Genomic DNA, 14,181 nt, shown 5'->3' with positions numbered 1-14,181 from the left:
TTTACTTTGGGGCTCATGATTTCAGAAGTCTCAGTCCACAGATAGCCAACTCTGTTGCTCCAGGCCCAAGGTAAGACAGAACGTCATGGTGGAAGAGTGTGGCAGAGAAAAGCAGCTGGGAACATGGCACCAGGAAGCAGAGAGAGACTCCTCTCACTACAAACGAAAGGCACGCCCCCAGTGACCCACCTCCTCCAGCCACACCCCCCTGCCTACAGTTACCACCCAGTTAATCCCTACCAGGGTATTGATGCACTAATTAGGTTAAAACTCTCAAAACCCAAACATTTCACCTCTAAATTTTTTTGCATTGTCTCATACATGAGCTTTTGGGGCACATCTAAATTGTGAACAGTCATGTCGACTTTTTCCTGTATTCTGGAAATTTTATAGATCTTCATTTTTACAATACACTCCAGCTTATTGTTGAGGATGGAACCCTGGGCCTAGGGTATGTTAGGTAAGTGCTGTAACACTGAGCTACCCCCTCAGCCCTGCAGTGCACTTAACCCAGGGGTGCTTGACCACTGAGTCACATCCCCATCCCATTTCTGTATTTTTTATTTAGAGACAGGGTCTCACTGAGTTGGTTAGGGCCTCGCTAAGTTGCTGAGGCTGGCTTTGAACTTGTGATCCTCCTGCCTCAGCTTCCCGAGCTGCTGGGATTATAGGCTTGTGCCACCACGCCTGGCTATGCAATACACTTTTTAACATAGCATTAGCACAAACATAGATTACTTTATTGTTCATATTTATAATTTTAAATGATTGCTCTATTGTTTATCAAATTATTGTGCTACCATGACCACTCATCCCCCTATTGACTATTTATAAGAAACTTAGAAACAGTCTAAATAATAATGTGTTTCTGTTGAACTTTTCTATTTAAGATTATCGCTTTCCCATATACTTCCCCATTTACTGAGTGTTCTACACTATTCTGTCACTGAAAAGTCTTGCCTTTATTGAGCTGATATTTTGGTAGTTTCCTTAGGACAAATTCTCAGTAATGCAATTATTATTTTTTTTTAAAGAGAGAGAGAGAGAGAGAGAGAATTTTTTTAGTTATCGGCAGACACAACATCTTTGTTTTTTTGTATGTGGTGCTGAGGATCGAACCCGGGCCCCACGCATGCCAGGTGAGCGCGCTACCGCTTGAGCCACATCCCCAGCCCAGTAATGCAATTATGAGTTGAAATAATATGAATATTTTTATGACCTTAGATGCATTTTACCAGTGAAATTGTTTCCCACAAGGATTTTTCTTTTCTTTTTTTTTTTCCCTTTGGTACTAGGGATTGAACTCAGGGGCATTTGACTACTGAACCACATCCCCAGCCCTATTTTATTTAGAGACAGAGTCTCACTGTGTTGCTTAGTGCCTCACTTTTGCTGAGGCTGGCTTTGAATTCATGATCCTCCTGTCTCAGCCTCCCGAGCCTCTGGGATTACAGTGCACCTGGCTTCCTACAAGGATTTTTACCTGTTCACAAAGTCATAATTTTATATTCCAGATGATAGAAGTTGATGTTAAAAATAATTGAGATAATTTTACATCTTTAAAATTGTTGACCAGATTTTGCTGTTTATTAGAAGAAACTCAACATTGTGGAAACATTTGGGCATCTACTTCCTTTCTTGTGCTTCTCCTATCCCATTAAAAAATTAGATGTTCTCAGATGTAAGGTGCACAATTTTACTATTTCTGAAAACAGTATTCTAAAAACTTCTTGACATCTAGTGGTCCAGAATGGTAATTTTGTTCAGACCTGTTCAAGTTTCACCTTCTTTGGCTAAGTGTTTTGTTTTGTTTTTGGTACTAGGGATTGAACTCGGGGGCACCCGACCACTGAGCCACATCCCCAGCCCTATTTTGTATTTTATTTAGAGACAGGGTCTCACTGAGTTGCTTAGCACAATTTTTCATATCTCTGTTTGTATACAAAGTATACTCACATCAATTCATGTCTTCATACATGTACTTTAGATAATAATGATCATCGCATTTCACCATCATTTCTAACCCCATGCCCCCTCCCTACCCCTCCAACCCCTCTGCCCTATCTAGAGTTTGTCTGTTCCTCCCATGCTCCCACTCCCTATCCCACTATGAATCAGTCTCCTTATATCAAAGGAAATATTCAGCATTTGGTTTTTTGGGGATTGACTAACTTCACTTAGCATTGTCTTCTCTAACTCTATCCATTTACCTGCAAATGCCATGATTTTATTCTCTTTTATTGCTGAATAATATTCCATTGTGTATATATGCCACATTTTTTTTTTTTATCCATTCATCTACTGAAGGGCATCCAGGTTGGTTCCACAGTTTAGCTATTGTGAGTTGTGCTGCTATAAACATTGATGTGGCTGTGTCCTTGTAGTTTGCTGTTTTTAAGTCCTTTGGGTATAGACGGAGAATAGGGACAGCTGGGTCAAATAGCGGTTTCATTCCCAATTTTCCAAGGAATCTCCATAGTGCTTTCCATATTGCCAGCCCACTTTTTTTTTGTTTTTAACAATCTAGTTTCTAGAATAAGCAGGAAGTGAACCAGTGTAAAGTCAAAGGAAGTGTCTCTCTTCCAATGTATCAGGAGTCTAGTTTTCTCCAACTTGTGAGGTTTTTCACTCAGTTTCCAAAAGAATATATATGGAAAAGGTAGGAAGGGCATTGAAAGAATTGTATACTTGATAAGATTATATAACAGCTATGTTGGATTTTAAATTACTCATATTTCCAGCTACCCTAACTCAACTGTTGTTATATTTTGCTTATTATACCCCTTTTGGGGGCAAAAATATTTTATATGCTTATAATAACAATGGGCATTATTATTATTATTATTATTATTATTATTATTATTATGGTACTGGGGTTGAACTCAGGGGCAACCTGAGTTCAACCTATTGAGTCACACCCCAAGCCCTGTTTTGTCTTTTATTTAGAGAGAGGGTCTCACTGAGTTGCTTAGTGCCTCACTTTTGCTGAGGCTGCCTTTGAATCCATGATCCTCCTGTCTCTGCCTCCCCAGCCACTGGGATTATTTCCACACCGTGCCCGGCAATATTTTAATTTTAAATGTGTAAAAAACAAGTTATAGTCTCTTGTTTTTAGCATTTAACTAAAGAATTTTTCTGGAGCATTTTTAAAGAGATATGTAGTCCATATGCTTGATGTACTTAAAGGTTTCATGTTAGATATTTGGCTGAATTCTTTTTCAAGTACTCTGTCAGAAGAAGATGTTTTACAGTCTCGAAAGCTTAACATTCTAACAAGTGAAATCTAGATCTCCCAAGAAATGAAGTCTGAATTACATTTATAATGAAATATGATATTAATGCAATATTTGGTGAATTTTACTCTTCTCAAATTATGACTTTGACAGATTTGAGAGATGCTGCTGCTGTCTGGTTCACTTCATAATATTCTGTTAGTGAGATTCTTTACTAAGGTTGAAATAATGTGTCCTATTTTCCTCCCCACATGAATGTGAGCATTGCATTGAATCCTGTTGTGAACAGATGTGAGTATAAACTATTGCACAAAGGCATTATAGAGTCAAGGGGTAGGGCCAGCAGTGAAAGGTGGAGAACATGGTTATTAGCACTAGCCCTCAAAATTCTTTATCATCTGTGAAATTGCTTGCAAGATTATCCTGAGCTGGTGGTAAAAATCAATGGTTAGAATGATGCTGAACAACAAGTGCAGAGGTTCAGGCTCTTGGTACATCTGGATTCCATCTTCCTGTCCCTAGATTTCATTGGAGTTGGTGAGTGCTATGAAGCCCAGGCAAACCCTGTTCATGAAGAGTTTGTTGAACTGGGACCGGACCATGTGGACGGGCAGGGAGGTCTTGGTGGGGATGTTTATTGCAGAGATCATCCCGGGATGCAGTAGAGCCGTGGAGCTTTGCCGCATCATGCTCTTTGAGTATCTCATAATTTGCTGGGAGATCACTGTTGTGTGAGGGAAGAATGTTTGAGAGGTGTGGTTCGTGGTGCCAATATACTATCATCTGTCTGTAGGATGAAAACTACCTCTGGCTCAATGTTATCTTTATTACTTGTCATGAAATAAGCTTCTAAGACTTGGAAATTGATCCAAAGTTTAGCTTATTTTTCCACAAAGGTATGGAAAGTGAAGGAAGCAGCATGCATTTTATTCATTAAACAGTTTTGTGCTGGAGATATTTATAGATTCATCTACTAGGATCTTCATGACAATATTATTAATAACTGGAAAAAATTCCAGAGTAAAAATATTTTTCACATTTAGAGATGAGATATTTATATAACTTCTGCATTTATTTACTGGTATTGGGGATTGAACCCAGGGATGCTCTACCACTTAGCTACATTCCCAGCACCCCCCTCTTTTAATTTTTTTTTTTTTTTTTTTTGAGATAGGGTCTCACTAAGTTGCCTAGGCTGGCCTTAAACTTGTGATCCTCCTGTGTAGCCTTCTAGTAGCTGGGATTATAAGCATGCACCATTGTGCTTGGCCTAACTTCTGTTTTTAAATCAATTTATTAAGAGTTAATTTACATACAGTTAAATGCATATAGAGTAAGTGTAGAGTTTGAGTGGTTTTGTTTTTGACTATTTGATGGCACTGAGGATTGAACCTGGACCTTGTCCATGGCGAGTGCTCTACCACTGAGCTGTGTCTCTAGTTCTACAGAGTCCGAGTTTGATAGAAGTGTTCACCCGTTTAACCACCACCTCATAAGACGCAGAACACCTTTGCTCACTTCAGAAAGCTTCCTCGTGTCCCTTTGCATGCGATATCATCCCTTCCTCTCCAGATAACCACTGATCTGTCTTCTACCACACAGAATAGTTTTGTTTATGTTGGAACTTTTTATAAGTAGAATCAAATCAATCATACCCTTTTGTTTCTTTTTTTTTTTCCCTGTGTTTTTTGTGTTCGTTCATGTTGTGGAGATGAGTAGTTTCTTTTTTAGTGGTGTAATATACTCTGTTGCATGAATATGCCACAGTTTATTTTTTTACCTTTTGATAGAAATTCAGTTTTGGAATATTATGAATAAAACTGCAATGAACAGGTCAACTACATTTGTCTGTGTGGACACATTTTCAGTTTTTCGGGGGCAAACACCTAGAATTGCTGGGTCATCTAGAAATGTACTGTAAGAAATGACTAGATTAATTAGAAAAAAATAAAAAATGTTAGTAATAATAAAAAAGAAATGGCTAGATTGTTGTATTATGTTCTCATCAGCATTATACAAGAATTCCATTTATTCCACATCCTTGGCAAAACTTGGTATTGTTGCCCTTTTAACTTTAGTCATTCTTTTTTTTAAAGAGAGAGAGAGAGAGAATTTTAATATTTATTTTTTAGTTCTCGGCGGACACAACATCTTTGTTTGTATGTGGTGCTGAGGATTGAACCTGGGCCGCACGCATGCCAGGCGAGCGCGCTACCGCTTGAGCCACATCCCCAACCCCAACTTTAGTCATTCTTAAGGGCGTGTAGCCATTGTGTTTTATCTGCAGATTTGAAAAATATGTCTTATTGCTTAACAGTTATAGGGATTTATTATCTATTTTAATGGGCTGCTTCTGAGGGACTAATTACCATTTAATTACTTTTTGCATGTCACAAGGAAACAAAAAAGTATTCTGCTTACTATGTAGAATGGCTCCTTGCTCCCAAACAGTGTAGTTATTGCTTTTGTCCTATTTCCATTCCTACCTAGATTTCATTATATTAAGCTTCCTTCAAAAGCTGTATAAAATTCCTATTTAGGGTTTATTCTTCTACTTCTGGGAGTATTTATATTAGCTTTCCAATTTCCTGGACTGGCTAACTTTGGTTGAATAGAAGTCTTATTTGAAGTCACTCCCATTATCTAGCTAAAAACCTCTCCTTTGTAATCAAATGTTGGTCTTATGTAAAAATGAGAATTTTGTTATAACTATCAAGTATATATCTTCCTGAAAATAGAGTACTTTAGGTCTCATTTGGATGCCTAAGGGAACAAAATTCTGGTCTTATTTGTGGATTGTTGGAATTTTAGGCAGCCACCTCCCCCAGAATTGTATGTGAGTGCCTGTATACTTACCACTTCAATTCTGTAATTAACATTTAGCTGATTTTGCTTAATCACATATCTGTTGAACTTTTTTTAATATTTATTTTTTAGTTGTAGTTGGACACGATGCCTTTATTTTAATGTGGTGCTAAGGATCAAACCCAGGGCCTCACACGTGCTAAGTGAACGCTCCACCGCAGAGCCACAACCCCAGCCCATGTTGAACTTTTTGTATAGTGTAGGCTACTGCCTTTCTTTGGAAGAAACATAAATTGGTAGATCTTACTGGGCAGTGGGTACTTTTGTGTGGCATGTAGGACTTAGTGGTTCTCTGATGAAATAGTCATATAAAATTGGCGACTATCTCTTGATCCTGATTATCATTGGTTTAGATCTCAACTATTTATTTTCAAATGAATTCCATCTAGATTATGTTTCAAAAACAGAGGAAGCTGGGTTTGGTGGTGCATGCCTATAATCCCAGCAACTCAGAAGGCTGAGGCAGGAGGATAGCAAATTCAAAGCCAGCCTCAGCAATTTAGTGAGACTCTAAGCGAGTAGTTCTTCCAACATCTCCATTAGCTACAGAAATTACTAGCCGGGCTGGGGATGTGGCTCAAGCGGTAGCGCACTTGCCTTGCATGCGTGCGGCCCGGGTTCGATCCTCAACACCACATACAAACAAAGATGTTGTGTCCGCCGAAAAATAAATATTAAAAATTTCAAAAAAAAAAAAAGAAATTACTAGCCACATTTTGTGGGGATTAGGAAATTGAGGTTTAGTGAGATTGAGTAATTTACTTAAGGTCCCACCTGTAAATGGTACAATTGGTTTTAAAACCCAAGTGTGTCTGACTCTAAAACCTGTGCTTTGAACTAGGAGTTTGTTTTACTGAAAGTTCTCCTTTATTGCAGAATTTGTATTTTGCATTTACTCATATCTTTAGAATTATACAAATTTTGGGGCCACACCTAATTTGAGCCTGGTTTAATAGTATTCTTATGGGATGGAGTGTGCTTTTTTTTTTTTTGATAGAATGCCTTTATTTTATTTGTATAGGTGCTCTGGATTGAACCCAGTGCCTCACACATGCTAGGCAAGCACTCTGCCACTGAGCTATAGCTCCAGCCCAGGATGGAGTGTTTTTTTATAAAAATATTTTTATGGCTGTGAAGACCTCTTAATTCTTGAGGAAGGAGGACTCTTTTTCAAATCAGACGTCCTAGGGTTTTTACTGACCTCACTTCATTCTCTGAAGAATGAAGATCCCTCTTTGTATTAAGTTGTGGAATGCGAAGCATTCCTTCTGTAGTTGAACCAGGTAAGTATTATCAGTATATTTAGGATATGGCACTGCAAGTTATTTCCTATTTTTTTTTTTTTTTAAATGAGGCTTTTGGGATGTTAGCCATTTGAAGCTTAGTCTTACTAATAAGGAAAACCTAAGCAAGCTCCCTTACTCCCTGGCTCCTCTTAAGTTAAGCCTCACTTAAGTTTCTCTGAAGACTTTTAGGGCTTATTTTTGTGAGAGAGCCAAGAAGCAGTGCATTTTGATTTGAAAAATGAGTGGGTAGAGGTGTGTTTTGAAAGCAGTAGTTCTTCATTTTTTTGGAGATAACATATTTTTTTAAATATATCTTTTTAGTTGTCCATGGACCTTTATTTTGTTTATTAATATGCGGTGCTAAGACTCGAACCCAGGGCCTCACACATGCTAGGCAGGTATTTTACCACTGAGCTACAAACCTAGCCCCACGTACTCCTTTTCAAAGATGATGAGAGTTAATGTAATCTTTTCCCAGTAAGAAAATGCATAACATGTCTGTGAATTCAGTTGTATATGCAAATTCTGTAGATTGATGATCTCTCAAAACTATTACCAGAGTATCCCCAGACTAAAATCCCTTAAAGGAAGAAAATTTAGGGTTTGAAAAGTAAGATTTGAGAATTAGCCCTTAAACATTTTTTACAAATGTTCATCTCATTAAATAAAATTAATTGTTTAACCAAAAATTTTGTTTTAATATGTAAGATAATTTGTTCAGTCTCTAAGATGCTAGTTTCACCTGTTTTGTTAAACAAACTATTAACATGGATATTTGTGAGTAAGCAAAGGTTCCTAAGGATGGATAGATTCTCTGATTATTTCTGATTATTTATTCTACAATAAAATATTTCCTCAGAACTGCCAAAGCCAAAGAATTAGATGGAATCCTTTGCCAACCCCTAACTTTCAGTTTCCATTTCTTCTTTAACTAAAATGGCTTCATACAGAGTTTTCTGTGTTAGTTTTGGTGGTCCTGGGGTCTAACCCAGGGTCTTATGCATGCTAGGCAAGCACTTTGCCACTGAGCTACGTTCTAGCTTCCTGGTACTCCTTTTCTTTTTAGATATTCTGATGTGAGTGTGCAGGCATTATTCAAGACATGTTAATTAATTACATTAATCCTCACAAGGACTCTGTTAGGGACTTCTTGTCCCCTTTTCACAGATATGAAAAGCAAGGCTAAGAAACATTAAATAACTCTTATCAAGACTAATTTTGGTATTTAATAGCCAGGGCCAGAATTTTGTTCACTTACATCTAGGTTCAAAGCCCATATATATATATATATATATATATTTTTTTTTTTTTTTTTTTTTTCCCCATTTTACCATTCTGCTGTATGATAAGAGTTGAGTGTGTGTTTTTGATCATTAGTCTAACCTGGTCTGAATAAAAGTCCAAGTTTCCATCAGTAAAAGGGACTCTCTTTGTTCTTCTATGGTATTTATTTAAAAATAAAACCTAATGTTTGTTTGTTTGTTTTTGTATAAGTCTAGGTTGTGAAATGTCAAGAGTGCTGAATTTACTGGCTAGATTGTTAAACCTAAAATAAGGAAGAATGCAAGCTGAGTGATCTCTTGCCTGTTGTGTTTATATAAGTGGATGTTTCGGATACCAGACTCTCTCTGTCTGACAAAAGCAATTCCAGTGACTGACTGTGGAAGGCTTGTTACTAAACTTAGTGTCATCTTCAGGAAGGAAAAACCCTAATGGTTTGGAACGGAACTGAAAAAGAATTTAACTCCAAAAGGGTAGATAAGTTTTAAATATTAAATTGATTAGAGGCCAGGTGTGTCTTTCCTGTCTCTCTTGGGATAGCCGTGGTAGGGAACCTCCAGGCGAGCCGCCCAGTGTTTTTGCTGAGATGGACAGGCTGGGTCAGCATTCTGGGGAGTGAGCAAGTTTTATGAGACTCAGCATCTTTCTTGGCAAAATCATTTTTTTTTTTTTTACAAATTTGTACTTTTCCTATTTCAGCCTTTTGTATACAGTGAAACAGGAAGGAGAATGAATAGGTTGATTTACTGTTTAACCTTAGCTGTTTGTTGTTGTTTTGTTTCCTTGGACAGATTACACAGGGCTTTAAGTGAGATAGCACAGAGTCGAAAAAACAAGTCCTGGCCTGGGGTTGTAGCTCAGTGGTTGAGTGCCTGCCTCACATGCATGAGGCACTGGGTTCAATCCTCAGCGCCACATTAAATAAGTAAATAAATTAAAAAAAGATATTGTGTCCATCTACGATTAAAAAAATATATATTTTTAAAAAAAGTAAGTCCTGAGGGATTAATTGAAGTGATTGGGAGAACAAAGGAAGTTGGGTCAGATAATGTAAGTTTAGGAAAAAAATGTCCTTGCCTTTTAAAAGCCAAGTGTTAGAAGAAACTAGCGTGTATGAAGTTTAGTACTCTTTAACTCCCAAGGTAATAAAGGAAAATTGACTAATTTGAAGATATGGAGAGAAACTGGATATTAATTGAAAAGGAACTGTTTTGAGTCATATTTTTTGAGTCCCTATTTACAAATCAAGGGAATGCATTTTATGAAGTTTCTTTTAATAAAATTCCCCCGAGTTTTAAAAGGATGAAGAGAATAGTTCAAATGGCAAGATTGTCAAAAGCCATTTGTGTTGTATACGTGCTTAATTATGATGAGGAAGTTGGAGTGTTTGGCTTAAAAAGCTTTGCTTTCTCCTGGGCTTCCCCCCTTTCCCATGCTCTTTCTTGAAGCTGTGGGGGGGGGGGGTTCTAGAACAGAGGAAGGATAAGTTCTCTCCCAGGTTTCCATTTTTTCCCCTGCTGTAAGTTCACAAACGGCTCTTCACTGTAGAATCTGTAAAGAACCAAATGAATCTTTTGATTTTATGGTTCACACTGTGTGACACTGGAGTGGGGGCAGGAGGGTGGAGATACAAAGTGTTTGGACCCTTCTGGTTTATGGGATTGTCTTTTTCCCTTTTTCCCCTTAGGAACGGCGTGAATGTTGAGGGGGCGACACACAAGCAGGTGGTGGACCTGATCCGAGCAGGCGAGAAGGAATTGATCTTGACAGTGTTATCTGTACCTCCTCATGAGGCGGATAACCTAGATCCCAGTGACGACTCGTTGGGACAATCATTTTATGATTACACAGAAAAGCAAGCAGTGCCCATATCGGTCCCCACATACAAACATGTGGAGCAGAATGGTGAGAAATTTGTGGTGAGTGTCAGCCCAACATGATTCTCAAACATCTAGCTTTCTTTTCCTGCAGTCTTACCATTATGAATACATTAGAGTAGTAGAATAAAAGACTGCAGCTTAGGTCAGTTTGTCTATCAGAAAGATGGGTTCACACATAAATAAGAAACTAACCCTGTTTATCTCCAGGAGTGAACTACAGTAATGAAGAAGAGTCCTATTTCTGCTTAAGCACGATTCCATTTTATTTCCCGTTTCACGTTTGCTTTCTGCTCCGTAGTAAACAAGTGTGAGCTTGTTTTACCTGTTTGTTCTTTTATTGGCTGTCATGTTTCTTTGCTAATAGTAGTGGCTTGGTTATTGTTGACACTTTGGAGCATAGAGCAAGATTAATTTTAAAAAGGTTCTGTCTTTCAAAATATCGGGGTAATACAGAGGTTTGTGTATTTTGGATTCCAGGCCTCCCTACACTTTCTTCATATTTAGTTTTTTTTTCCATTTCTTTGGTGGTGTTTTTGTGCATGAATAACTCTGGTCTTTCCCAAGGTCCTAGCACTCTGAATGCAATTTCCATGAGCTATTTTACACATTTCCAAATTGCTGCTGTTGGCAATATGTAGGAAATCCACCTTGAATTCAAGGTAATATGTGCTAGCCCCTTTCCTGAGTGCTGCTGTTTGTTTTTCAGCACCTAGTTGCCACTAACACCCCACTCTACATATTTTTCTATTGGTTGCAGTAGGCTTTATTTGCCTTTGACTATATTGGGAATGTTGATATAATGAAAAGCGTTCATTAATGAATTCTTTTATTCTTTGTAGATAATGTCATGGGTTAGATATTGGCAAACAGACTGCAAGCGTTTAAGCCTGACCTGCTGATTAAAGTTAAGTTCTCTGGAACTAGAATCTGTCCCCTCCATAGGAATGAGCCACTAAACATTTATAGTATTTTTTTTTTAATGTGGGAAAATGGGAAAGCAAGAAAGCTGGAAAAGTTGCCGAGGAATCAAATACTGTTTGCTTCTCTAAATCAGCTGAAATTATAGCACATAGATTATATATCTGCATATATATCTGATTATATATCTGCATACCTGTTTTAGAAATGTCTTCAAATTTTAGAGGTTTGTGTTTCAGAAGTGCAGACTTTGAATCATAAGGCAGATAAGAAGTTGAAGTCAGGGTCAGGTTTTCAAAGTAGAGCAGATTGGTTGCTGAGACCTTTTGGGAACCCTAAGATCTTGAGAATTTCTATGGACTTGGGAAAAGGATTGAAATCACTAATTATTCTTTTTTAAAAAATCAACCTTATTGAGCACATTTTACCTATTTTAACATTCAGCCAGTTAAATGTCCAATTTTATGAGTTTTTACAAATGTACATAGTTTTATAACCTTCAGCACTGCCACGATAAAGATAGAACATTTTCAGCACCCCCCACAAATTTCCCTGTGCCCTCTTCCAGTCTTCTCTCCCTAGTACTGCCCTTGTCAACCACTGATTGGCTTTCTGTCACTGTGTTTTATTTTTTTAAATATCAAATAAGTGGAATTATACAAAATGTATTTTTCTGTGTCTGGCTTTTTTAGTTAGTATAGTCCTCTTGAGATTGATACAAGATTGACACACTGTTACATGTTAATGTGTGTTAGATTTTTCATTTTGGGGCTGCATCCTTTTTTTATTTTCCCTTTGGTGATGCTGGGGATTGAACCTAAGGTCTCATGCTTGCTGGACAAGCACTCTGCCCCTGAGCTATCTATCCCCAGCCCTGTTCCTTTTTTTTTTTTTTTTTTTGTGGTGCTGGGGATTAAACCCAGGGCCTTATGCATGCGAGGCAGGCACTCTACCAACTGAGCTATGTCCCCAGCCCAGCCCTTTTCCTTTTTAACTGCTGAGTAATAGTCCATTAAATAATTTACTATAATTTGTTTATGCACTCATTATTGATGCACAGTTGAATTGCTTTCAGTTATTACGACTGAGCTGCCATGAAATAACATTAATGTATGGATCTTCTTGAAGATATGTTTTTCTTTCTCTTGAGTGTATACCTAGAAGAGAAATTGCAGGTTCTCTTTTTTTTAAAAAAAAAATTTTTTTAGTTGTAGGTGGACACAATACCTTTATTTTGTTTTTTTGTTGCACTGAGGGTCGAACCCAGTGCCTCACACATGCTAGGCAAGTGCTCTACCACTGAGCCCCAGCCCCAGCCCAGAATTGTAGGTTCTTATGATAAGAGTTTAGTTTAAAACTTACAGGAAACTAAGAAGCTGCCAAACTATTCTACAATGTGGATGTACTACTGTTTTCATTCTCATTTGCTGTAGAGAGTTCAGTTGATCCAAAATTTCTTGAACTCTTGGTATTTTCTGTCTTAATTGGTTTGTGGTTTTTTTTTTTTTTTTTTAATCTATTTATGTATTTCTGGTCTGAGGATCGAACCCAATGCCTCACATGTGCTAGGCAAGCGCTCTGCCACTGAGCACAGCCCCTTGTCAGTCTTTTTTGTTGTTGTGTACCTGAGCACATGCTTTGAGCTGCATCCTCAGCTCCTAGTCTTTTTATTTCTAGCCATTCTCATGGGTATAATCGTAACTCATTTTGGTTTTAGTTTACAGTTACCTAATGACTCATGATGATGAGCTTATTTTCCTGTGCTTAGTGGCCATTCATCTGTCTTCATTGGTGAAGTATGTGTTTAAGCCTTCTGAACATTTTAAAAAATTGAATTTATTATTTCGTTATGAGGATTTTTGTGTGTGACTGATTTCTTTGATTTTGCATAATATTTTCAAAGTTTATCCATGTTATAGCATGTATCAGTATTTCATTTTTATTACCAAATGTACAACTTTTAATCTCTCCATTCTTCAAATGGTTGTGGTTCAGTGGTAGGTAGAGCACTTGCATAGCACAACGTGAGGCATAGGGTTTGATCTTCAGCACCACATAAAAATAAATAAATAAAATAAAAGCATTGTGTCCATCTACAACTAAAAAAAAAAAAAAAAGGCTGGTGATGTAGTCAGTGGATTTAATCCCTAGTACTGAAAAAGAAAGAAAGAAAGGCCAAGTCAATCCATGGACCAGAAAAAACATTTATTAAAACATCTATTTGATAAAGGATTTATATCCAGAATATACAAAAAATCCACTTTGAGGCTATTATGAATACTACTCTTAATGAGTGGTTTTTGTTCTGTTTGGTACTGGGGATTGAACCGAGGGGTGGCCTATGTCTCCAGCCCTTTTTTTTTTTTGGGGGGGGGGTGTTGGGGATTGAACCCAGGGCCTTGTGCATGCTAGGCAAGCACTCTACCAACTGAGCTATATCCCCAACCCCTTGTCCCCAGCCCTTTTTATTTTTTCTTTGAAACAGGGTCTTGCCAAGTGGTTGAGGGCTTCACTAAATTGCTGAGGCTGGTCTTGAACTTGGATTCTCCTAAGTCAGCCTCTTAAGTTGCTAGGATGGCAGGTGTGTGTCTCTGTACCTGGCTTCTTTTAATCATTTATGTATAAGTTTAAACAAATTTTAAAAAAAAATTGTACTAGGGATTGAACCCAGGGGTACTTTACCACTGAACTACATCCCGAGCCCTTTTTATTTTGAGA

General features: G+C 37.7%; 1 protein-coding gene across 4 annotated transcripts in view; it reads left to right on the top strand.

Annotated features, from left to right (window-relative positions):
• Positions 1-14,181, top strand: part of Snx27 (sorting nexin 27) — a 75,530-nt gene that overhangs the window by 17,625 nt on the left and 43,724 nt on the right. For 3 of the 4 annotated variants that reach the window (XM_071618425.1, XM_027953695.2, XM_027953696.2), the window contains exon 2: positions 10,353-10,584. The exons of the other annotated variant lie outside the window; for it this stretch is intronic. In XM_071618425.1, coding sequence (XP_071474526.1) covers positions 10,353-10,584 — 232 coding nt within the window. The remainder of the gene's footprint in view (positions 1-10,352; positions 10,585-14,181) is intronic. 4 annotated transcript variants of the gene reach the window in all.

The sequence above is a fragment of the Marmota flaviventris genome, chromosome 10 (genome assembly GCF_047511675.1).
Source record: "Marmota flaviventris isolate mMarFla1 chromosome 10, mMarFla1.hap1, whole genome shotgun sequence".
Lineage (NCBI taxonomy): Eukaryota > Metazoa > Chordata > Mammalia > Rodentia > Sciuridae > Marmota > Marmota flaviventris.
This window is presented reverse-complemented; position numbering and strand designations above follow the sequence as displayed.